The sequence below is a fragment of the Monodelphis domestica genome, chromosome 5 (assembly GCF_027887165.1).
Source record: "Monodelphis domestica isolate mMonDom1 chromosome 5, mMonDom1.pri, whole genome shotgun sequence".
Taxonomy (NCBI): Eukaryota; Metazoa; Chordata; class Mammalia; order Didelphimorphia; family Didelphidae; genus Monodelphis; species Monodelphis domestica.
The window spans coordinates 126,365,805-126,391,848 of NC_077231.1; the positions used below are offsets into that span (position 1 = coordinate 126,365,805).

At 33.3% G+C, this 26,044-nt stretch overlaps 1 protein-coding gene across 9 annotated transcripts in view; it reads right to left on the reverse strand.

The window, feature by feature from the left end:
• EPS8 (epidermal growth factor receptor pathway substrate 8) overlaps window positions 1-26,044 on the reverse strand; it is a 262,450-nt gene that overhangs the window by 44,919 nt on the left and 191,487 nt on the right. For all 9 annotated transcript variants that reach the window (XM_056799298.1, XM_056799296.1, XM_007503603.3 and 6 more), the window contains 6 exons: window positions 24,778-24,851; window positions 23,121-23,247; window positions 20,716-20,804; window positions 18,205-18,279; window positions 11,538-11,686; window positions 2,437-2,620 (listed from right to left, as the gene is read on the reverse strand). In XM_056799298.1, the coding sequence (XP_056655276.1) occupies window positions 2,437-2,620; window positions 11,538-11,686; window positions 18,205-18,279; window positions 20,716-20,804; window positions 23,121-23,247; window positions 24,778-24,851 (698 nt within the window). The remainder of the gene's footprint in view (window positions 1-2,436; window positions 2,621-11,537; window positions 11,687-18,204; window positions 18,280-20,715; window positions 20,805-23,120; window positions 23,248-24,777; window positions 24,852-26,044) is intronic.

Here is a 26,044-nt window from a genome sequence, read left to right on the forward strand (position 1 = left end):
TTGTTTTCTTCTAAAGGAAGTACGACAAGTTTATTTTTCAAGCCACTTGAAATTGCTGCAATCCATTCCATTTTATGGGAGACTACAGAATTGATCCACAAGACAGGATAATACAAACTTAGTTTAGATACATGTTCCTATTTAAAGATAATGCATCTAAATGTGAATTACTATCTGCTGTGAACTCATTTTTCTGTATATTTTAAAGTACATTCTGAATAAACAGTATTAAAGACAATTATATTGGAACATTTGTTGAAAGGACTGAGTAGCATTCAAACTGGGTACTAATTATCTGCTTTTTTGTTCTTTGGATAATAAGAAGATCAGAGGAAAGAATGTGAGGCATGCTTTCTGTTCCAGTTTGACCATACTCATCTTATCTAGATCTTCAGGCTTGTCACCCCACAAAATGGATTTGGTACAACCTAAACTAGAGGTCATTTTACATTGTAACAAGTCAGACCAGGTAATAGAAAATTAGGAATAGGGGAAACACTGTACTACTTGTGCTATCCCTTTGAATTCTTCCTGAAATAATGTTGGAAGTATTCCCAATATAGTCCTCAGGGGGCCCAAAGTCAATGAATCTAAATATTAATACAAACCATATTTAAAATGATGGAATCCTGCATATTTTGCAAAAATACAGATTTCTGTAGAGTTATTACTACATCAAATAATTTCTTCTTTATCTACCAAAATAAATATTTCCAAATAAAGTGATTGTAACAAATTCTACTATTATCATCAATTAGCCACTGAAAGTTAAATATCAGGGGCACTATATTTAAGATTTCTTTGTAGCTTATATATAAGTGTATAATCATTTCTAACCAAATGTTTTCCTCCCTATCTCCTGGCCATATAACAGCCTTCTACATTCTGTGTCCAGTTGATCCATTTTTCTTACATTCTCTCAGTTATACATATCACCCTGTAGCTTAGACTTCTAGACCAGAGTTCTTAACCAAGGGTCCATGAACTTTTTAAAAAATGTTTTAATAGCTGTTCAGTGTATTCATTTGTAATTCTCTCTATATATATTTATTTTATACATTTAAAATGTTATTCTGAGAAGGGGATGACAGGCTTCACCAAACTACCAAAGAAGTATATGGCACAAAAAAAAATGTTAAAAATTTCTATCCTAGATATCACAGATTCTCTATAGAGAAGGGACAAGCTATATATGTGCCTGAAAAAAAAACAACTGCAAGATTAATTGTGTCCCCTAGTTTTTCCATACTTACGTACATGCTTATACATATTTATAAACTCCCTCCTGCTGTCCAGCCATACTTTCTCCCCTTTCCTCTTTATTTTACCAATTCCCATATTCAAAAGGGGCAGAAAATGTAGGAAAGGAATGGATACTTTTAAGTGTGACAAGCTGTTTTCTAATCTCATTTTATAGCTTCCTGATCCATTTAAACTCTTAACTTAGGCATAGTATCTGTGGTCCAACTACAATGAAATCCCTGTTCTCTCCTCTACATCTCTAAACTCCTTGACATAACCTCTCATTAATTCTTCCTTTATTCCAGTCTCTAGTGAAGAGATGAACCCTCTTTTCTTCACCAAGGACAGCTTTTTAACACAAACTCTTGTTCCTATTCCCTCCCAATTTCTCTACTAGACTACTCATTTTATTGAAACTGTTCTCTCCAAGGTTACTAGGGAACTCCTAAATGTAAAATATATCAGTCTTTTCTCAATCTTCAAATTTCTAGACCTGTTTGCAACACAACTTGTTTTCCTGAATAATCTCCTCTTTCTCAGATTTTGTTAACACTGCCCTGTGTGTTGATTTTTTTCCCTCCCTGTTTGACAATTCTTTCTTAGTCTATCTCACTGGTTCTTCATTCACATCTTGCTTTCTAGACTTTGGGTATACCTAAAGATTGTCTAGAGTACCTTCTAGCCTTCTGTCCCCCTCTCAGCTGAATCTCTAAAATAATTCATTTTTCCCTCCCTAAAATCAGTCTGTAACTGAACTTCCCTATTTCTATGCTATCTTCCATCCTTCCTGTCACCCAAGTTCATAACCTCAGTATTATCCCTAACTCTTCACTTTTTCTCACCATACACATCCAATCAGTTACTGAATCTTCTTGTTTCTATATCTTCAACATCCCTAATATATTTCTCCTCTCTGCTCACTCAACTACCTTTCTTCAGGTTCTCATCAACTCTTGCTTAGATTTTGACAATAGCTTTCAAGTTGTTCTTTCTACTTCAAGTCTCTCCTTCCTTCAGTCCATATTCCACATAGCTGCTCAAGTGATTTCCCTAAAACACAGGTAGGATCATTTCATTTCCCTTCTCAATAAGCTCCAGGGGCTTCAGATTCCTTCTGGTATCAAAGAGAAACTCTTCTGGTTAGTTTTAAAAGTCCTTCACAACCTGGTTCTAACTTATATGGAGAGTTCTCACCTCTGCAGATAATCTTTTCATTTCTTGCTTACGCTGATGTTCTGCTACATTTGCCACAGATTCAGCCAACTGATAAAGGTCTTGGTCCATTGGTGCTCCCATGAAGTTCAGCATAGGAGGCTCCCAACCATTTCGGAACCGTGGTACATAAGGTGGAATAAACTGTTCTTTGGGCCACTCCGCTCTAAAGATACAAGACATGTTAACAATTAAATTTAAGATACTTTCTATCATATGTATACAAACCATTTCCATATGCATATGCTGCTCATAATTATTTCTTCCTTTTGATTCCTCCCCAAACTAATGCCAAAAATATGTTCATACTATGTTAAATAATTACATATTGATGTACTTAAAAAGCAATACTAATATAAATGGTACAATATGCTATGGAACTTTTTAAATTTAAATTTATGTATTTATTTGTTTGTTACATTAAAATGCTCAGTTCACTCCCTATCCCTTTCTCCCTATTAGAGAAGACATTGTTTGATAAGAAGATAGATGTACATATAAAACTATATCTTACTTATTTCTATTTATCAATTATAAAGCAGTAGTTATCAAAAGTATCCGGTATTGGCTAAGAAACAGAGAAGTAGATCAGTAGTGCACAATATACATACAATAAAGAGTTGTAAAAGATTATAGTAACCTTATGTTTGGCAAAAGTAAAGATCCGAGTTTCGGGGATACAAATTTACTTTTTGGAAAAAATACTTTGCAAAACTGGAAAGCAGTCTGGCAGAAACTAGAGATAGACCAATATCACACACAATTTACCAAGATAAGATTAAAATGGATACATGATCTAGGTATAAAGGGAAATATCATAAGCAAATTAGAAAAACAGGGAACATATTGCCTATAAAACTTAAGGCTAAGAGGAGAATGTATGAATAAACAGGAGATACAAAGCACTGTAGAACGTAAAATGGGTAATCTTGAATACATTAACATGCTTTTGTACAAATAAAACTATTTTAGAAGGAAAGCAGTAAATTGGGGAAAATGCTATAAACAGTTTCTAAAGAAGAGGTATCATATCTAAAATATATAGAAAACTCTGTCAAATATGTGAGAATATGATCTATTCCCCAAATTATAAATGACAGTTTTTACATGACCTTAAATAATGACTATCATTTCTTTATCAACTCCATTTTCTGATAACTACAGGGCTTTTAGTCACTATTAAGGATTACAATTTGGTGTATTTTTAGACTACTATACAAAATTTAAATATCTGATATATTTCATGCCAATATAAAAGGTAATCATATTCTAACATTTGAAATCTATTTTAGTAAAGGACACATATTCCAAAATAATCTGTTTTAAACTATGCATGAATCAAAGTGATTAGACATCAGCATATAAGCCTATTAAATTCTAATCAGGAAAAAAAAAAACACAGAACACACTTAAAATTACAATATGTCTCCATTATACCCAAACAATCCAGAAAAGAATGACCATTTCTTTAGCCATGTATGAGTTTCTCATTCATGAAGCAGAGAAATAAAATGTGACTATAACAGTATTTAGATTTTTCTACTGTTGTTTCTTTTTCTCGCTCTCAATTATGATTTAAACTCGTTCCTTGGGAAACTATTTAAAATTGTGTCATTTTAAATCTTTCTGTAAGTTTCTTCATTATTCCTAAACATCTGAATAGATTTCTCATCTTAACCATTCACTTCCCTAAGGCACTCCAGGGGAGCTAGCCCACATAAACCAATGTGATTTGCTTATGACTGTTTCGAAGCTTTGAAGTGTTTGTGTGTCTTGTCTTATTTTGCCTTTTCATTTGCTTACATAATCCAGATGCTATAGTACATGATTTTCCTGTCCAGCTTGGCTAAGTTTTAATATTTACCTAGATACAGGGCTTAATCCATATTGCGCAGTGCCCTGGTGCTATAAACGAATTGCTGTTACATTTATTTATGCTGTTACATGTTGCTTATTATCTAAATTTAAGTCCTGTGCCTGGAATTCACTCCTTGGGTCACTTTAGTCAAGGGCTATTGATCTTTAAAGGTATGTATGCATCTCTGGGTAAGTTAAAGTTCTGACAGCACCTATACAGCTGCATATCTCAGAATCTGAGAATTCTGAGCCCCCCAGGGTGACTACTTGGGAGATGTAGCACGATCCAGTATTTATCATTTGCCCAATAAGTAGTCTCATATTATCCATTGGTCATGAGTATGATATTACATTCCTTGGACCAATACGGATATCAGATAAGTATGTCTTCCACTTCCTAATGTACTTTAAAAAATTATAACCTGAAATAATCACTGCTTTTCTTAGGCATTTATAATATCCTTTTTTTACAAGTGAAATTATGCAATTTCTCATTTTGTTTGGAAGTTAAGGTGAAGAATGGCATAGTTTTAACTGTTTTTTTTTTTAACTTTAAATCTGATACATTTAATAAAGTTAATTTAGGGTAAAGATTTATTATGCATGGCTTCTAGATCTATTAAGTCTATCATAACTCACTTATTTAAGAAACATTTAAATTTGCTGTCCCTTATGCCTAGAATTCTCTGCTTCCACATCTCTGCCTCCTAGCTTCCTTGAATTTCCTTAAGTCTCAGCTAACTCCCTGCCATCTTGAAGAAAGTTCTTTTCAATCCCCAATAATGCTACTGCAATTCCTCTGTTGATTTTCTGTATATAACCTGTTTGTATAAAATTGTTCATATTATCTCTTTCCCATTAAACTGTGAGTTCCTTGACAGTGGGGATTCTTTATTTTTCTTTGTACCCAGTAACTAACACATAGTAAATGCTAGTTGACTAACTTAAAAATGTTCTTGTAAAAAACATTTGTATGCTGCAATACAGAGATTAGATCTATGATTTCATCAGTATAAGGAATTCCTGAGTGAAAGAAATTCCTCTATCACTGCAGGATAGCATCTTTTCTTTAACATAATCATAAAGAATTATCTAGGATTTTGAAAATGGGTCACTGAGGCAGGAGGTTATCAAAATTAGGATTTTAACCCAAGTCTTTTTGGTTTTAATGCTGGTTCTTTAATTACTCTCATGCCGCTTCTTGTTCATAATGCTAGGGTACAAAAAGTAAATTCTTTTGAATTTTAAAAGCAATCTGTAGTGTTTACAAGGCTTTATACTCTATTCTCTTCTGAAATCAAAACCACATTCCATGTTTCTGTAAAACAAATAGTGTCTAAATAAAGGGGAGGGGGAAGCTGGGTAGCTCAGTGGATTGAGAGTCAGGCCTGGAGATGAGAGGTCCTGGGTTCAAATCTGGCATCAGATACTTCCCAGCTGTGTGACCCTGGGCAAGTCACATGACCCCCATTGCCTAGCCCTTACCACTCTTCTGTCTTGGAGCCAATACAAAGTATTGACTCCAAGATGGAAGGTAAGGGTTTTTAAAAAAATAACTAAACAAACAAACAAACAAATAGATAAATAAATAAATGAAAGAATAAATAAATAAATAAATGAATGAATGAATGAATGAATAAATAAATAAATAAATGAATGGGAAAAGGGAGTGGTATGGTTTGTGTGTTATTTCAATATTATAATAAATTAGTGGCATAGTTAGGAAATTATCAAAAAAGCAAATTTTAAAATCTGAAATTATTTATTTTTCAAATAATGTTTTAGAATGTTAAAGTATCTACATAAACATCAACTATTGTTATTAAGTAAAGAGAGGTATACTTAATACTTGGCCATTAAGTGATACATTCTTTGACATTCCTTGAAACACAAAACATAAAACAACCAAGTCCTGCATGGTTTCTTTTGATATTTGCATGGTGACAAAGGCAGAAAAAGGAAAATCTGTATTTTCTATCTACAAGAAAATCCTGAGAAACACTGTTAAATACTTTGTGAAAATCTAAGAAAATTAGGTCTTTTCAACATTCCCATGAAGAATCAATCAAGTATCTTATCCCAGAAGGAAATGAGGTTTGTCTGGTACAGTTTGGTTTTGAGGAAGCCATGCAACCTCCTTGTAATCTTCAGTGTCTTTTACAAAGGTTCACAAATAACTTCTGGAATTTTATCAGGAATAAAACTCAGGTTCATTTATTACAGTTTGCTATTTCCATTCATTTTCCGTTCTCCAAAAGTAAGGGATATTTATCCATCTCCAGTACTATAAGGATACTATCTGGAAACTCCAAAACTCTATTAATTCTTCAAAGATTCCTGACAGCAATCACAGTTAACACTCTGCTCAGTATTCTGGGAAGTAATTTTGTCTGAAGCTGGTGACTTGAACTCATCAAAGACAGCTAATCTTGTACCAACTCTCCCTATTTAGCCTAGGTGTCAATTCTCAGTCCTCATTTTTAGTCAGCCTCTTTTCACTTGAAGGGTCATTCTTGACAATTAGAAGGAGAAAATGAGGTGAGCAGCTGTTTTTCCCTTCTCTTCAATTATTACCATTGCATCCACCCCAAGCTGTTCTTGCCCCTACTTTGATCCTTTACTTTTCCTCCAACTTTTCCTCCACTTAGGCAAAAGCAACCATAAATAACAAAAATAAAACTGTCTTTGGAAATTTGGCAGACTCATTTGGCAGACATTAGACCAACAGATATTATCCATCTTTACTTGGATTTTTGTCCCTTGCTCTCCACATTTACTTCTGTTTTCTTTAGATGTCTTTTAAAATCAAAATTGATTGATCTGTACATCCTTATCTTTTGTAAGGAAATAATTCATGTTTTTCCTCATCAAAATTGTTTTTGTTAGTAAGCATCATAATTTCATTCTTGGGAACATCCTAGCCTTACTTTCCACAAAGAATTTTAGACCATGGCCTTTGATACCTGCTCTCCCAATAGCTAACATGGATGTCAGAGACTTCCTGGTTTTTCTCTTCTTTTTCAGTCACAAATTCCAAGAGGAAATTGTCTTCCACCCAAAATTCTCATTGTTTCTACTTCAGCAACTTAGACCTAATTTTTGATGGCAACTAGGTTTAGATACTTTTGTATTTTGAATAATGAAGTTGTTACTAAGGTAAATCACAAAATTTCTAGATGCTCTTCTCTATGCAGAGAAAGCACACTCCAGCAGATGTCCAGATAATTGAAGTCTCTCATGATTATTATATTATGTCACCATGCTCACCTATTGATGTTTCTTGAAGTACTCCTCTACTTCCTTTCATTTTGACCAATACCTGTAAGTATACTCTGAAGACAATAAATCACTTATGTTTCTTCCTTTCTTGATCCTTAGCCAAAATGCTTTCCCCTATGTTTCCTCCTCTAGCTCCTGTATTTCTGTAAAATTAGGAGATCAGACTAGATGGTTTCAAAGATTTCTTCTATTACTACTAGGTTTTGTGACTACATCCCCTCCTGTCCTGTGCCTTCCTTTTACTCTCTAGGCTTCAGTTTCCTTATCTATAAATTATGGGGTTGGACTAGATATTCTCTTAGGTCCCTGCCAGTTTTAGATCAATTGGTCTATCAATAAGCATTTGTTAAGTGCCTGCTATGTGCCAGGTTCTAGAAGCCTATTTAACAGATATATATCTATATAAATGATTTTTTTCTAAAAGTACCCCAAATTTTCCAATATACATACATATACTTAACATATCCTATTCCTTTTGAGCAAGATATACCCTTCAAAGTCATATTCCAGTTGGGGGGTATTATCTAATCCTATCAAATCCCAGTATTGCACTTGGAGAATAAAAATTTCTACTACATTCTGCTTGTCACCCATGTAATGTACATTTTTAAATACTTGAAGCCATTCATTTTTATTGCTGGTTCTTTTCTTGGATTTTTATTTTTGTCTCTTGTGAATTTCTGAGTATTTGTACTGCTATTATTCTCCTTAAATTGTAGGTACCCTCCAGGGCAGGTATCTTGGCAGATATACATATAGTTTTCTCCAAATCCATTTTTAGCTTAAAGTGATTTTGATTAGATTTCTAAGACCATAAGCAAGTGTATTATTACCAGCCCATGTTAGGTACATTCAATGCCTGGCTAAGATCTCCTCATTTATATATTTTAAGCCATGGTCCAGAATCTATTTCTTAAATTTTTTCATTCTTCAATTAATAAATTCTCAATTCTAGCTTACTCTTTTATAACACATACCTTCACTAGGTAACAGGGACAAAATTTCAACTTTCGCTCGTAAGACCTTCACATTTCCAGAACCATAGAATTTCAAAAAGAAAATATTCAGAAGATATTTTCAGTAGCTATTTTGTCCAACTCATATTTTAGAAGAAATCCTCTCTATTGTGTATCTAAAAAATTGGTCATACAGTCTTCATGCAAAGACAGTTTATTTGAAGTGAGGGAGAACTCATGAGATAGCACCTTCCAATTTTGAATAGCTTTTAATGTGAAGCAGTTTTCCTTACATGAATTTTAAATTTGTATCTTTAAAACTTTGAGCCTCTGCTCCCACTTCTGCCCTCAGGGCTAAACAAAATAAATCTAATCCATTTTCCACCTCAACTAGCTGGCTCAGTAGAGAGAGTGCCAGCCCTGGACTCAGGAGGCTCTATCAAATCTGGCCTCAGATACTTACTAGTTATATGACCTTGGGCAAGTCACTTAATACTATTTGTCTTTTTTCGTCTTCTATAAAATAAGCTGGAGAAGGAAATGACAAACCACTCCAGTATTTTTGACAAGAAAACGCCAAATGGGATCACGGAGTGTCAAACTAAATAACAACAAAAATTTTTCATCTCAGAATAATCCCCATTGAATCTCTTCATTCTCTCATATTCTACATCATTATAAGTTACCAAATCTTATAGATTTTATCTCTGTAGCATTTATCTTATTCAAATCCTCCTCTCTATTCAAAAGTCAGGTACCATTCTTGATTGGATTAATGCAGAGTTATAATAGGCTATCAATTTCTTTTTCCTGAAAACCATGTCTGTCTCTATAAGAATCCCAAGATTACATTAACTTTAAAAAAATTGTTTCTAATTGCCCACTTAGGATTTTAATTAGTTCATCAAAATTAATTCTCAAAAGAGATATGGTTAGATAATAGTTCATCTGAAGATCTGTGAGCTAAGGTAACTATAAAAATAAAATAATATCACAAAAATGATGGTGATGACCTTAAAATTTTAAGAAATAATTATTACTCTTGTAATAGTAATTTCTGAAACAATCATTGGACTGATTAGTTACAGCAAAGGTCAAAATTAACATAGACTCCAAGATGGCACTGTAGGAAAATATATTAGTTTTGCCTTGTCTCTTCATATGACATTAAAAAAGACTAGTAAAATCTTAGATACAACTGTCATCATTTCCTACAGAAGCTTAACCGATGTCATGAACAGACTCAAGAAAACCAGAAACCTTCTTCAAGGCCAAGAATTTTATGATATATGGCAGCCAAGGCCAACACTTGTTTTGAATAAAATTCATCTCCAAAACTTTATGGAGGGCAATAATGGAAAATAACAAGTAGCAATACTCAGAAAATTACAAATAACAATAGAAGAGAAAAAAGGGCAGAAGAAAGTCCAGGACGAAATCCAAGTGTTCCAGTAATTCAAGTGGATTAATAGATAAAACTGGAAAGTTGACTACAAGATGGATGACAAATGGAAAGGATATCTCTGTGTTTCTGTGAAATCTATTTTAATCCTCTCAGACAGTGGAATGACCACATTTGAACTATAAAACATTACTCAAGTGGTGGAATTGTAAGAAGAAATGTATGATACTTAAATAATTAACTTGTGGAGAACAATTGGATGAGATTAAATACATCAAACAAAATATGTTGTATATTCTTAAACTATTTATAAGAGAAGATAGTACTGAATGTTTGGAGAGACAGCAAGGAGCATTGCTTCTAAAAGGTTACTATCAATAACTATCTATAGATAGATATAGATCAATATGACCATTTTTTCATCTCTATGAAATCTTTATGAACATGAACTATATACATGCATTGGCAGAATCCTGAAGAAAAACTACAGAAGAGAAGAGTTAGCTATTTTAAAAAACACCAATTAAGGTATTTTTGGTTTTATACCTCAAGTCATTTTTGAAAATAACTCTGACCCTCTAGCCTGAATCCTTTCATGTAACTAAGAAACAAAAGTAAAGCCTACACCCAATACTAAAACTATACATACAACATTCCAGGTAAAAAGCAAGTCTTTTGTTTTTATGGCTCAAGGAAAAAGGGTATATTTCAATATCTGTTCTTTAGGACAATGATTTAACTGTTCAGAGTTCATGATCTCTTTACTCACATTCTTGTAGTCATTTTGTTTATTGTTCTTTTGGTTCTGCTTATTTCATTCACCTGACATTTTAAAAAAATCTTCCCATATTTATCTGAATTCTTTATATTAATTGTTTTTATACACAATAATATTCCATTATGTTCATAAATCACAGTTCATTTTTTTCAGCTATTCCCCAAACAGTGTGCATTTACTTTTGTTTACAGTTCTTGGCTATCATAAAGGGTTATTATGATTTGACTCTTATTTCTGTCTTGGTCCAGAATCGATTGCCTAGTAAGAAGGGCATCAGGTGTATTTTTGTGGTGGTTGTAAAAGTGTAGAATTTTCAGTGATTCCAACTGATTCCTGACACAAAAATCCATCATTCAAACAGCAATATTCTTTCCATGAAGCTACATGGCTGCAATTCATGTACTTCCAAAGAACCTGAATTATACCCAACAGAAGGGGAATTGGAATTATATGTGATGGACATGAGTAGGCTGTTGCATATTACTAATTATAATTGATGAACAAAAAGTAGCAGCAATTATTATCATCTGGGAAATGTATAATGGCAAATGGAACATAGTCAGTTATCTGTTAAAACTGAAGGAAAACAGACATACAACCAGAAGGTTCTGATTGTACTTGTTAAATGACCTAGAAGTCTGCCAGAACTTTGGAAAGAATTTCTGTGAAGACTTTTTAGGATCACAAAATTGTACAATGATGATACCAAAGGTCCACTGAAATATTGATATATGGTTAATGATTTGGCTCCAATATAATGATATTTTAAAACCATAAATATTTAAAATGCTAAATTCATATAGTTCTTTACCTGGGTTTAATCCATGTTTCTCCCAGTGACAACCACAGCTGCCTTTCTTCAACATTGACAGTCTGATTTAAGAAATCAATTGCATCCTTGGTCAAAAGAGGGCTGAGTACTGTACTGGCAAGTTCAGGACCACCAGTTGCCTGTACCACCTAAAAGAATAAGAATTTTATTTTCAGGTTAAAAGTGCTGATTTTTGTAAAAACACAGAAGAATCATACAAAAACCAAAACACTGTTGTTTATTTTGTCCCCATCCCCATATTCCATACTTTCCAATCTGTTCTTATTGAAATGTAGTACTGAAACATTTACCAAATGTCCCAGTCAAATGGTAATAAAACGAAAGATTCACATTCTTTAAAAGTGTTGGAAGAACTTTCCTGTTGATTTTATATAACTGTTTCTTTTTAAAACCCTAGTTCTGTGCTCTGATGGTTCTAAGCTAGTGATTTTATTGCAGAAATCCCAATTGACAAACCAACTAAGTCAGAATTTAAAAATATCATTCTGATATTGAGAGAAAAATAAAAGTTATAGTGAGAGTAGTTGGATATGACTCTTTGCAACAAAAAAATAAACATGATAAAAGTTACAAAAATCACAGAGAGAATGTTTGAACTATTTCAACATTCCTCTTCACCCCCACCCCATCTAGAATTTATATTGGTAATAGTATAAGAAATGAGAGAAAATCCTCTATAGTTAAGTTTCTTTCATAAATATTATGATGATAATTCCTAAAAATGTCTTTATCTGGTATCTCTTAGGAGAGAAACAAGAATACTTTTCAAAAATTCTTAAAAAAAAAAAACCTTTACCTTCCATTTAAGAATCAATACTGTATATTGGTTCTAATGAAGAAGAGTGGTTAGGGTTAGGTAATGGAGGTTAAATGATTGCTCAAGGTCACACAGCTGGGAAGTGTCTGGGGCCATATTTGAACCCAGGACTCTCCCATCTCTGGGCTTAGCTCTCAACCCACTAAGCCTTCTAGCTGCTTCCATAACAGTTATTTCTGAGTATTAGACAATGATTTAAAAAGAAAATATACATTCTGGAAAACCTCCAGATAGAGAATAAATTTGATAGTAAAGTGGAGTGCAAATTCTTTGGGATAATCAATCATCTTTGGTCTTGTGTGACAATAGGCTGACTCAGAATCTAACCTAGAACAGATATGACTATACTGAACCTATTTCTCCAACTTCAGCTAATTTTCTCTCAGTTTGGTATTGAATTTCATGCCTCACACATGCATTTTATTGCTCCCTTTTTTCTATTCTTTTAAAAGAATGGTTATTTCTATGTTCAAAAGTATGCTCTTAAAGAACATACTTCAATGTTTCTTAGAAATAATTGGCATTTCTATGGAAAAGCCAAGTATTCAAGGATTATTCAAAAACTCATTGAAATAGAATTGGTCTGCCTGTACAAAAAAAATTTATAGCAGCTCTTTTTGTAGTGGAAAAGAACTGGAAACTAAACAGATGTCCATGAATTGGGGAATGGGCTGAACAAGTTGTAGTATAGGCTTGTAATGAAATACTATTGTGCCATAAGAAATGACAAACAATATGATCACAAAAAAAAAATAAACAAACCTGGAAAGACTTATATGATTATATGAGGCAGTGCAAAATTAAATGAGCAGAATAAGGAGAATATTATAAATAATAACAACAATAATATAGGACAATCAATTGTGAATGACAACTATTATCAATAAGGGAAGGATCCAGAACAACTCCAAGAGATTTATGACCAAAAAGGGATATCCACTGCTATAGAAGGAACAGAGGGAATCTGATTGCAAATTGAAACATTTCATTCTTTATTTCCTCCATGAATTTTTCCCTAATGTAATCATTATGTATCTTCTTTCACAACATGATAGATTTAGAAATATGTATTATGATAGTAATATATAGATATACAACCTATACAACTCATACTTTCCTTCTTGGGGAGGGGGGACTGGTAGGAGGTAGAAAGAAAGTGGAATGCAAAATATCAGAACAAATATTTTAAAAATTGTATTGACCTGTAATTTGTAAAAATTAAAAATTCATAATAATAATAAAAGAAATAGAATCAATCACATGAAAATGAAAAGAAAAGTTTGGTCAAAAATAAAATAAAATTATTCCAAGAACTTTGAAGCTATTAGCCTAATTAGTTCTTAGAAATTAAGAACAGATCTTCAGAGACCTCAAAGCTGAGAAGATTATAATTGGTTTGTCCACAGTGCATTGTAGGTTTCCTGAAGTGAAAAGAACAGTGAGAAGACTAGTAAAAAATACTACTAAAATAGGGAAGTTTTGAAATTATGCATTTCATGAGTAGGGCAAAAATTAGAATACTGATATTGGAAAAAGAAATTTTTACTGGCAATATTCCCCCTTTTTATTAAAGGTTTTATCAAAATCACTGTGATAAGAGGGCCAGTTTAGGGTCATACATCTGGGCATTTCCATTAGGCTGCAAAATATCCTGTGGATTTTTTTTTACTTCTACTGGGCTTGGAACTCATTATCATTAAGATAATGATGAATTTTGTTAAGTATATTGACATAAGATGAATCAGAATTATTACAGGATTATAGAAATACCCAAATGGAAATGGATTACTACAACATGGCTTTGTACTATGCCAAACATCATGAAATGTTAAGATATTTAGCCAGGATCTACAAATAAATATGCTTCAATGGTCTGGAAACTTGCCTGATTAAAACCTCATTCAAAATCTATGAGTTATAATTAATGCTAGACTTGAAAGAACAGATTAATCATCAAAGGTACTCAAATTCAATGTGATAATTTTGCTTTGAAATAAAGACTTGAAAAATACATGTCAAAATCTTATAGACTCCATACTAAAACTTGTAAAAACAATTTATTGTAGCCAATGGAGGATATATTACATATTAATTTTTTTAAAGTTGTAAAAAATTGTAAAGTTTATTACATATCAACATGACTTATTTTACTTATATTGTAAATCCCTATAACTAACTGTAGTTTAGATTTAAGCCTGTCCTGCTTCTAGAGTAAGAATAGCCTTGGTTTCAGTGGTGATGGAGGTAGGAAATAACATCAAACATTTACATAAACACATTAAAATTTCAAAGTGCTTTAGATGTAATTTAATTTGATCCTCACAATAACTCTATGATAGATGCCAGTATTATCCATATTTTACAGATGCGAAAACTTAAGCTGATTGAGGTAAGTGACTTGCCCATGGTCACACAGATCAGTATATTAGTTAGTTCTGCCTAAATCTTAGTTTCACACACTATTCCCTGTAGTACTTTGCTGCTTATGTAAACTGGTAAAAGCTAAAACCTCATGGATTTTTTAAAAGGGGATCTGAAATGGGAAGGAAATAAGTAGAGGCCAAACCCACATTCCTAGCTCATATAAGCTAGGAAGCACCTTCTCTCTCACCACTCCCATTAGTGCACATGTAGATAAATAGAGTTGGCAAAAAATGGTAAGTCCCAGAAATTTAGGTCTCACAGCCACCTCAAATTCAATGTGTTCAAAGCAGTATTCATTATGACTCTTCCCAACCCTTTCCTCCTCCCAACTTCCCTAGTGCTGGTTATGGTTCTGCCATCCTCTTATCATCTAGGCTCTTCACCTTGGTGTCATCCTTGCCTCTTCTCCTGCCATGATTTCACATGTCCAGTCAGTTGCTAAGTCTTATCATTTCTCCCTTTAACAACATCTCTTGCCTATGTGCCTGTCTCTCCACCCACACAGCCACCACCCTAGTGCAGGTGCTCATTAACTCATATCTGGACAAGGTGGGTCCTAATTAGTGCAAAGAATGACTCCTGTGGTCATATTTTTAAAATTTTACACAACATATTTCCATTAGGCTAGAATCAATGACTATATTTTACCCAATTATAACTTCAAATACTGCACATTGGAATACACAAGACTACAGGATCATGATTTGCACTAATCAGGTCCTTGCTTTATTGTAACAGTCTCCTGGTTGTTTTCTTTGTTCCAAGTCTTGCTTCACACCAGACCAATCTTCACTTATTTCCCAACACAATCTGTGCTTTAAGTATAGATTTGAATGTGTCAATACCTTGCCTTAGTCCCACCCCCAACCCCCCACCCCATTCAATAAACTGCAATGGCTCTCTTACTTCTAGGATCAAATAGAAATTACTCATTGGCTGTTAACACCTTTCACAGCCCTGTATCAACTTCCTACCTTTGCAATTCTTGCAACGTTACTCCCTTCTACATATTCTATGATTTAGCAACACTATCATTCTTGCAATTCCTGGCATACAACACTCCCTCTCCTTGTTCTGCTCTATTATTGATTCTCAGAACTACATATTGTTGAACACAGATTCTCTGTGAGTTGGTTATGTCTAATTATTTTTCTATATTACAAAGGATAATTCAGTGGGGTGGGGAGAGAAGATATAATGGAAAATTGCTGTGGTACAAAATACAAAATGAGCCAACAATTAAAAGAATATAAAATAACAATATATTGTTATGATCAATTTGGTCAATATATATTGTTATAATAAAGTCAAAAGTTAAACTACGTAGTTGTTAGTTTTTAAGAAGCTATTACAATCCTTTTCTTAAGGAGAAAAGATGAAAAGGTTTTGCATTTATTCTAATATTTTGGCTAGAAAGTAAGAAGGTCAGTGTTTTTACATGTAGCTTATAAAGTGGTCTCATTTTATATACATATGAATAGATTTCTAATTAAGTTCTTTTTTTTTTTTTAAACCCTTACCTTCCATCTTGGAGTCAATACTGTGTATTGGTTCCAAGGCAGAAGAGTGGTAAGAGCTAGGCAATGGGGGTCAAGTGACTTGCCCAGGGTCACACAGCTGTGAAGTGTCTGAGGTCACATTTGAACCTAGGACCTCCCATCTCTAGGTCTGGCTTTCAATCCACTGAGCTACCCAGCTGCCCCCTCTAATTAAGTTCTATGTAAAGGGTACAGAAAAAAAAAACATGGTGGAAACACATAATATTCCTTTAAAGTTAAACCAAGATACCTTCAAATGTAGAAAAATAATTCCAATAAACATGATTTGAACAGTATCTCTTTCTTGGTATGTGATAGTACATTTAATTCTGCTCTGACAGTATTTATAGTGATGAGAAATTTTTTTAACAGTAACAATGTCATTTAAATTTTTATATTGGAACTACTTACAAACTAATGTAAAATAGGATTTTCCTCTTCTAAGATGATATTGTCTAGTTTTTGTCATTAACTAACTGAGTTACTGAATTTTCTGTATTTGGAAACAAACTACGCCTCGTATTTTATTTAATAGTCTGTCTTGTTCTCTTCTGGAGAGTAGATTAAATTTCATTTGATTTTTTTGTTATTCAAGTAAAAATTTTTAAAAACTGTAAAAGAAATAATATCAGACTTGCTTTAATTTTGAGAAATGAAGCATTTGATATTCCTTTTTGTTCACAGTATCTCTCAGATCTATTCCCCTCTTTCCACTCCCATTGTAACTATAAGTGTTATTAAGATTGTTATTTCCTCCCATTTGGATTAATATTATTATCCTACCAATTTTCCTGTGCTATATCCATCTTCTTTACACTCCATCTTTATATATAGATTTTCAAATAACACTTTTTCAAATTTTCAAATAACACTCCTTTATCACCAAACTTCAATGATTTTCTACATTTTAATTATAGAAGTATAAATTCCTGATCTTAATCTTCAAGGTTTTCCATATTTTAGTTTTTAAAAAAAATTTAAAGCATTTTTTCTTATTTACAGAGGCAATTCTCTAAAACCATAACTTAGATGGTTAAGTGCCATCTCCCTAGGCAGAAGGAAGCACCACCCCAAGTGTTCACTATACAAATTAAATGAGAGATTTAGTTAAAAAGGAAAAAAATCTCATACTTCATATGCTCAAATTTCTAGCCAAAAAAGACAACTTCATACTTTCCATTCTTATTCTGCTTTGTGCCTTTGCTCATGACATCCACTATATTCCCAGTCCAAATCTGCGAAGTCCCTCCCTTACTAGTTCTAGACCCACCTTGGGAGCTATGTAATCCATGAAAACTTTCCCTGACATTCCAAGTCTGCAATTGCTCCCCATTTCCTCAGTTCCCATGGAAAATGATCTAGGGATTTGAACTCAGTGTCTCTCACATTTAGTAGGTATCTATAAATGCTTCTTGACTTCACCAAATAATAGAATTTCAGAGGTAGAAATTATTCTAACAATCATTAATGTATTTTAATGTACAAAATGGATTTTTATTCTACCATTTTCTACGTTCATTAAAATATGTTTAATAATAATTATAATAGCACTTTAAAAAAATAAAAATCAATTTATTTAATCTCCATTGTGAAGTTGCATAGCAGGTGTAAGCCTCCACCACTCTTCAATTATTTAGACCTCAAGAGATATGCTGATATAGAGACTCTTCAAATCTTTCTCCTCTAAGGAAAGTTCCCAAGACATTGATCAACATTAGTTTACATAGGAAAAATATTATTTAAATTAGGTACTACAAATATTTTGGAGGGTAGTAAAATTAAGTGGGGTGTAGGAAAAAGTAGTGGGAAGTCATTATCTAGGCAGCAAGATTCCTGCTTCAACAACTATTTGGGACACATCTCTTACCATGTTTAATGGCGTATACAAAAAATGGACCAAATCTGCAGCACTAGGATTCTGGATGTGAGACTTCAGTTTTGCCTGAAACAATAAGAAAACATTAAAAAAACAACAACAATACCCTGCTTAAAGCAATGGAAAGACTCAATAGATAAAGAAAGATGGAGGTCTGCATTACAAAGAGGGTATTTCATTGTCAAATTGACAGCATACACATTACCCTGAGGAGCAAGTGAGTCATCACTTTTGCTGACATAATGGTAGCCAAAGTTTTGTCTTCTTCGATGACCAACATAAGCAAGGTAAGTTAAGGTTAGGTTTTTTTTTTTTACTTTATACTGTCTTTATAAAAATCAAAGATACACACAAAAAACATTTAATTTATGAAACAGTATCCATTCAATTTTGATATGACAACACAAAAAAACCAACAAATAGCTAAGGGGTTACTGAATAATAGCTATCTTGAATAACATTTTAATTTTAAAGGGTCCATATTTGTGGAGTAGTTGGATGCATCAGCTTACATTCTGTATCTCCCTTTAAATGGATGATAAATAAAAGAACAAAGAAAATGGTTGCCACAGATCTTCCAAGAGGGTTAAATTTAGGGGAACTCCAGGCTTGCCTGTGCTTAGTGACTAAATCTTCTATCTGCACAATCCCCACAAGTTGGAGTCTATTGCTACTCTGCTTTGAATACCACCTTCCATGACCATGAAGCTGGCATAGAGGAAGAACTACCATTGTCAACAGTTGGGACAAGAGACTTGGAGACCAGGACACCTTGAGCACCGGAGTCTCAGATGGGAGGCACCTCAACCATAGGTCCTACCCAGCACTAGGGTCTAAGACTCCAAGACCTTGTTATCAGAATGTCTTTAGTAGAAGGGTTACCGTTGTTTTGAAATGCAATCAATCTTATGATTCTATAGTAGCCTCTCAAATTTTGAGATGAGAAAATAAACCACCACTGAATGTGTGTTCCAGCGGGACCTCTGGAACCTCAGTTGCTAAATTATTCACATTCATATTTCTTGTATTCACTGGAGTTCACTGAATACAGGAATGATATGGTCAGAGACATGATTTATAAAAGTTATTTTGGTGGCTGGATGATCGAGTGGAGTATAAAGAAAATTGAGGCAGGTAAAACCTACCAGTATGATATGAAATAATCCAGGTATGATGCAAAGAGGGCCAGCAATAAAGTGGAGGAAATGGCAGAAGAGAGAAGGGGGAATATTTGAGAAAAGTTGCCAAGCTGAAAGAGGCAGGCCTAGGCAACAGATTGGATAAGGTGGGGTAAGAGACAGTGATGAGTCAAGGATGACTTCAGTTGTGAGTCTTTGGGTTTGAGAGGATGGTGTTGCCTTCTGCAGTAAGGGGGATAGGGGAAGGGGGGCCGAACATAGGGGGAAAGAAGATGAATTTTGTTTTGGACATGCTTAGTGTTACAGAGAAAATATAAGCCATATCTCTTCTCCCTCCCTTACACCTCACAATCTTTCAACATCATCTCCCAATCCCATTCTCCTCTTTTGCTGCAGTTTCTGATGAAGAGCTGGCACTTCTCTTTGTCCAGGCTAAATCCTTTAATATTTCTACTCTTTCTTAATAGAACTAACCTCTTCAGTTCTCTCTGTGTCCTTCCCTTCTTCCTTCCCTCTGCTCCCTTCCTCTAGTCTATAATCCTATTAATCTCTCTCTCAAGAGCCTAAGAAAGTCATTGTTTTTTTCAGTTTCCATTTCCTATACTTTTATGAACTTTTCAACCAACCCCTTATAATTTGGCCTCATTATTCAACTGCAATTATTTTCTCCAATGTTGCTTTCATAAGCATTTAAATTTCTCTTAATAAGGCTCCAAAGGAACTTTCCAGGCTTATTTCATATTGTTCACCTTCATGTATTTCATTTTCCAGCCAAACTGGAATACGTGTTCTCCAAACTCAAAATCCAGTCCCCTGCTTCTGTGTTGTTAACAAAGGTTGTCCCAATTTCTAGAATGTACTCTCTACTCACCCATACCTTTTAGACACTGCAACTTCCTTTATGACCCAGCTCACATACCACCTCCTTGTAAGTATTCTTGTCCTCATTGAATAATTCTGCATAAGCTTATTTGTTTTCATTTCCCCTCTCCATCCTTCCCATCACAGTATATAATCTTGAGGATAAGAATTGTTTTGTCTTTTGTCTTTGAATTGTAAGTATCTTTTATATCCCCTTGTGTCTAATAAAAATATTTGATAGACTGGCTCTAATTAGATTGGGAGAAATAGTTTTTGATGGTTAATCCCATTTCTTAAATTGAATATAATGCTAAATAAGAAGGTCAGAAAAATACAAAAAAGGATGTATTATTTTTTTTAAACCAAGTCATGTAAATCATTCTTCATCTTTTCTGTTTTGATCAAATATATAAGAGGAATATAAATATATACAAGTTTCTAAACTTTTTAAATGTTCTTCACCGAGTAATTTGTACTGTATAAATGAATGTCTTCCACTTACCAGGAGGTTAAAGCCATGCTTAAACTTTTGGAAGCAGTCAACGAATTCATCAGGAGGTGGTGGTTTTGCCCGGAGTGTTAATACACCCTCTAGTGAAATAAAGATGAAGAAAAATTCCCAAAAGCTTAATTTGAGATGCAATCCAGAAAGGCTTTCATCTATACATATCCCATCTAAAACTTAGTCATAGCTTCTCTCGCAATGTAACCAAGTACAAGTTTGTCAAAAGTCCAGGGATAAGTTCTCATTTTCAATATAGTTTAATAGATGCAATGCTACTGTTGCACAAAAGACATTTATTTTGTGTAAACAATTTGCTTCTTTTCCATACTTGCACCAACATGGAAATTTTTTGTCTTTTATCTGTCATGGATAAATGCTTTAGCTACATATTTATATGTTTAACTGGACTGTAATTTTCAATATAATTTTATTTCCTTAATAAATTTAGTCTTTTACTCAAATATATTTGAACATATTTTAGTCTCTAATTAGGGTTGTATTTATTATGTATCATATTTACCCTTGTTGAGAGCTATTTTCAATCATTTATTTATTATAAGAAATGTCAATTTTTATTAAGATCCTGTAGTTTACCTAGTAGAATAAAATGAACAAATTAAAGCACATTTTCTCATTTATTGGATCAGATTTTCACTGTCTGTGAGTTGACAGAGATTTGGTATTACATTTGTACCATCACTTTACTTTGAATATGATCTGTTCGAGGCAGATTAAATTTGGAGACCTTCAGTAAACAATCATTTAATGGAAGAGATCATGTGATATAGTAAAAAGAGCACCAGGCTTGAAGTTAGGAGAAATACTGGCGTGTATATTAACTCTCAACACTATTTTCATGACTAGAAAAGCCAGTTGTTCATGCTGAACCTCAGTTTTCTCATCTGTTAAAGAGGAAGTAATACCTATAGTAGGATATCACAGTTACTATGAGGAAGGTTTAGTAAATCTTAAAAGACTATAGAAATAAATTATAATCATCATTACAAATAAAATGATAGTCAATGATACACAATTCTGGCAATTTTAAAGAATAGCTAAGGAGATAATGGTTCACTGTGAAACAGGAAACGTATGGACAGTTCCAGCCTTTGGATTAATAAACATGAATACAATTGGATTTTATCTTCTCCTTCCCCAAATACCATATCATTAAAATGAATAATAATAATAATAAAATGAATACTCAATAATAATGCCAATGTGAAATTATAATGGGTAATGGGTAGAGTGTCAGATTTAGAGACAAGAAGATTTTAATTCAAATCCTATTTCAGATACTTCTTAGCCCTGTGATCCTTAGAAAATCACTTATTTTTTTTTCAATCATAGGTTCCTCATGGGTAAAATGTCAATGATGATAATATCTATCTTACAGGGTTGTTATAAGGATCAAATCAAAAGAGGCATTTATTACTATGCAAAGTGCTTGACAATTCTTAAAGTCTAACACAAATGCTAGCTATTGGCTATTATATGTACTTTGATGATGGTAACAACTGAAATATAAGATCCACCATTCAGAAAACATATTTCCTTTCTAGAGATAAGTGAATGGAGAAATACCAAAGTCCCATAACAAGCTCTACTCTGGATTGCTTTTGTCATCTTCTGGATGTTGGAGGAAAAATTCCTAGTTCAGGAAGTGTTGGAATTTTCTTTTCTGATTTTCACAAGAACAAAATCTCTTGCTTTATTTTTAGACTAAAATATTAGTTGATAAATATTGTGGTATGTCTTTTTAAAAATTATTTACTTGTTTGTTTTTTATATTCAAGTTCCCACGCTTTTCTCTCACTTCCTGCACTCCCTGCTCTAGAGAAGGCATTATTTGAAAAAGCAAAATAAGTGTAAATATAAAACTGTCACGCATGTTTTTATTAATCAGTTCTTTCTCTGGAAATGGACAATGACAGCTATTTATCAAACAATATTTCATTTGTTGCATATCATATTCTCTTGGTTCTGCTCATTTCACTCTTCATGACTTCATGTAGATCTTTCCATTTAAAAAAATTAATATCTTACAGTACAATAGTATTCCATCACAATCATATGCCACAACTTCATTTTCCTCTATTATGTCATGTGTTTTATTTACCATTTATTTGACCTTATTTTTAAAAAATCCAATCTTAATCTTAATATGCAAACAAGTACATGCATGGCAGCATTGCTACATTTCAAATTAAAATCCTGGTGCTTACTTAGAAAGTATGTGAGTGTAAATATGCACTCCTTGCAATGCATTCCTAAAATATCTTGGGTTTCAAAGAAATAGGGAAAAAATTTACCTGAATGGCTTTTTCTAGGTTATGATGGAACCCAAAATTTGTACCAATCTGTTAGTCTTAACTTTACAAACTGAGTAAAATCCAACTTACCCCCTGGGCCTTTCCTTTTGTTTTTCTTGGTCCTTTTCCTTTTGGAAAGCTCAGAGAATGCTTCAGCTGCTTTTTGAAGTTTGGTGATAAAAAATTCAATGTCATCCAAAATATGATTTAAAATTTGCTAAAACATAAGAGAAGAAAAATTTCAAAATAATATTATGATTACCCTGCATACTAGTAGGCATCAAAGAAAAAATAGGAAGTTTTAAACTTCCACTTGTAAAATTCAAGATTACAGTGAATTCCAGGAAACAGAAATGAAAAAATGTCAGTGGCTAAAATCTGACATTATTATATTTCTCAAGATTTTCTTTTCCTGTTTCCAAATGCAAACACAAAAAGTTTTTACAGTAACTACTCAAATTATGACTTCTATACAATGATCTTCAGTGTTCTTAAAAGATAAAATCACTTGTTTTAGCATTGATCTATTTTCTCAGCATTACTATGAAAAGCATATTGAAAATGTATATTATTTCTCAGAATGAAAGAGATATACAATATTACAACGATATAAATGTGCCACTTGAATATAATAGCACTAAAAAATTACAATTGGCAAAAAGAAAATTATTTAATGATACTGTGCCATGTCAAAGGTTTAAAGGATACCAGAAATCAATTTGTATATCAGCTCAAGTCTACTATTTTGATTTTACTCTATATGTGGTAGATGAAAATATTCAATTAGAAAATTACTGTTTCTATATTTTTTTGCTAAACCTAGAAAACTTTTCCCATATATGAAACACAGAGAATACACTACATTAATATCAAACAGGCTTATGATTTCACACATTTGGACTGTTGGCAAAAGACCTTCAGATACCATATTGTACATTGGAAATTATACCTTCATTTTGGGGGGCTTCTAAAATTGCTTTTTAATGAGGAATGGAAAATTTAGAAAGATTGTTCTAACGCAATTCCAAACTAGTTTTGCTACCTAATTCTAAACAAAATCACAAATTACAAATGTAGGTAACAAAAGAAACCAGAAAGTAACACTATTTTTAAAAATTCTCAATCTGGGCATCTAAATAGGACAGAGAGCACCAGGGCTGGAGTTGGGAGGACCTGGGTTCAAATCTAACTTCAGACACTTCCTAGAAGTGTGACTGGGCAGACCTCTTAATCCCAATTACCCTGACCTTGACCCTCTTCAGTCTCAGAACTGATAACTAAGATATAATGGTTTTAGAAAAATGAAATTAAAACAGAATCCCTCAATTCAATTTCTTATCATGTGAACTAATTCATATTTAATGTTCATTCACTGGAGCAAAGATCTAGTCATTAATATAAAGGAGAAGTATGGTATAATGGATATAGGAAGACTTGGCTCTAAGAAATGCCTCTAAAACCTGGCGGCCCTGGGTGAGTCCATCTCTAAGTACATCTCTAAAACTCAGAGTTACATGTGAGTTGTTAATCTGTATTAGTGAAGGAAGGCTCTATGCTGGGTATTACTTATACTGATGAAATCATAGGGCTAGAACAATAACAAAGATAAAGAGTAACCTAACATGCAATTTTTGGAACTCTCTGAAAGAGGAATATACTCATTTAAAAAAAAATGTTTCTTAAAAATTGTTTTTTCTTTTAAATCATCTTCCAAACAAGTGCCCCAAAGTTTATTGCTTCTACTTACAACATCCCTGTCGATTCTGGCTGCCATCATCTCAGCTGTTTCTTCATGTTCATGATAATGCCTGGGTTTTTCAACTATAGGAGAAAAAGAATAAAAAGCCTCAGATTCGAGTTTTGGGAGATGTCCATCTAGGTTAAAAAAAATAATGAAAACAAATGAAGGGAAGGAGGCATTTGGAAATTGAGTGTTTCCATTCAATATATATAGTGCTCCATAACCAGATACATTCCATCTCAAAGATCATCCCCTATTCTTTGTCTTCTTACTCATTCATTTCTCCTTTCTTTCTCTGCTTAATCTGCAACTAGAAGGGCAAGTAGAGTCCTAGGCTTGAGGTCAGGAAGCCCCGAATTTACATCTTGCCTCTCCTACTCACTAGCTGTGTGACCTTGATGAGTGACTTAAAATCTCCGCCCCAGTTTCCTCATATCTAAAGAAGTAATCATTTGTCAGTAGCTGAAATTTGACATTATTATATTTCTCAAGTTTTTCTTTTCCTGTTTCCAGATGCTGACATGAAAAGCTTTTACAGTAACTACTCAAATGATGATTCCTATACAATGATCTTCTGTATACCTAAAAGATAAAATCTTTTTTCACAGAGTTGTTGTCAGAAACAAATGAAATAATACCTGTAGAATGTTTATCAAGATACCATTTTTACTAATCTGTACTCTGTGAAAAGAAACAAACCAAAACTTCCCATGCATATTTGTAATGAAGGAGTAGAACTTAGTGGCTAGTGATGAACTGCTTACCTACATTAAGGGGAAAGAGATCATGAAAGACTTTAGGAGGATGTATATGAACTGAATTTTGAAAGAAACTCAAAATTCTAAGAAGCAGAGCTGAAAAGAGTGCATTCTAGGTATGGTGGAGATAGCCTATGTAAAGATATGAAGGGGAGATATGAAAGTTTGGGAAAATTCAAAAAACTTTTAGCCATTTTGGCTAAAATGTTGGTGTGAGAAGGGGATTTATATGAAATGAATATGAGGCCTGAAGCTATCGTTTAAAGGATTTTCAATGTCAACTAAAAAGTTTTTACTTTATCCTTGAAGCAATAGGGTACTTCTAATTTCTTGGAGAGTGGAATGGTCAGAATTGGTTCTTTTGGTATCTAAGCAGATGAATCAGAGAGGGAAGGGATTGGAAACAGGGATTCCAATTAGGAAAGAGTCACAATGGTCCGGAGGAAAGATGCTGAGTGAATATGAATGGTAACAATGATGGAGAGAAGGGGACAGATACAAGACATGTTGTGGAG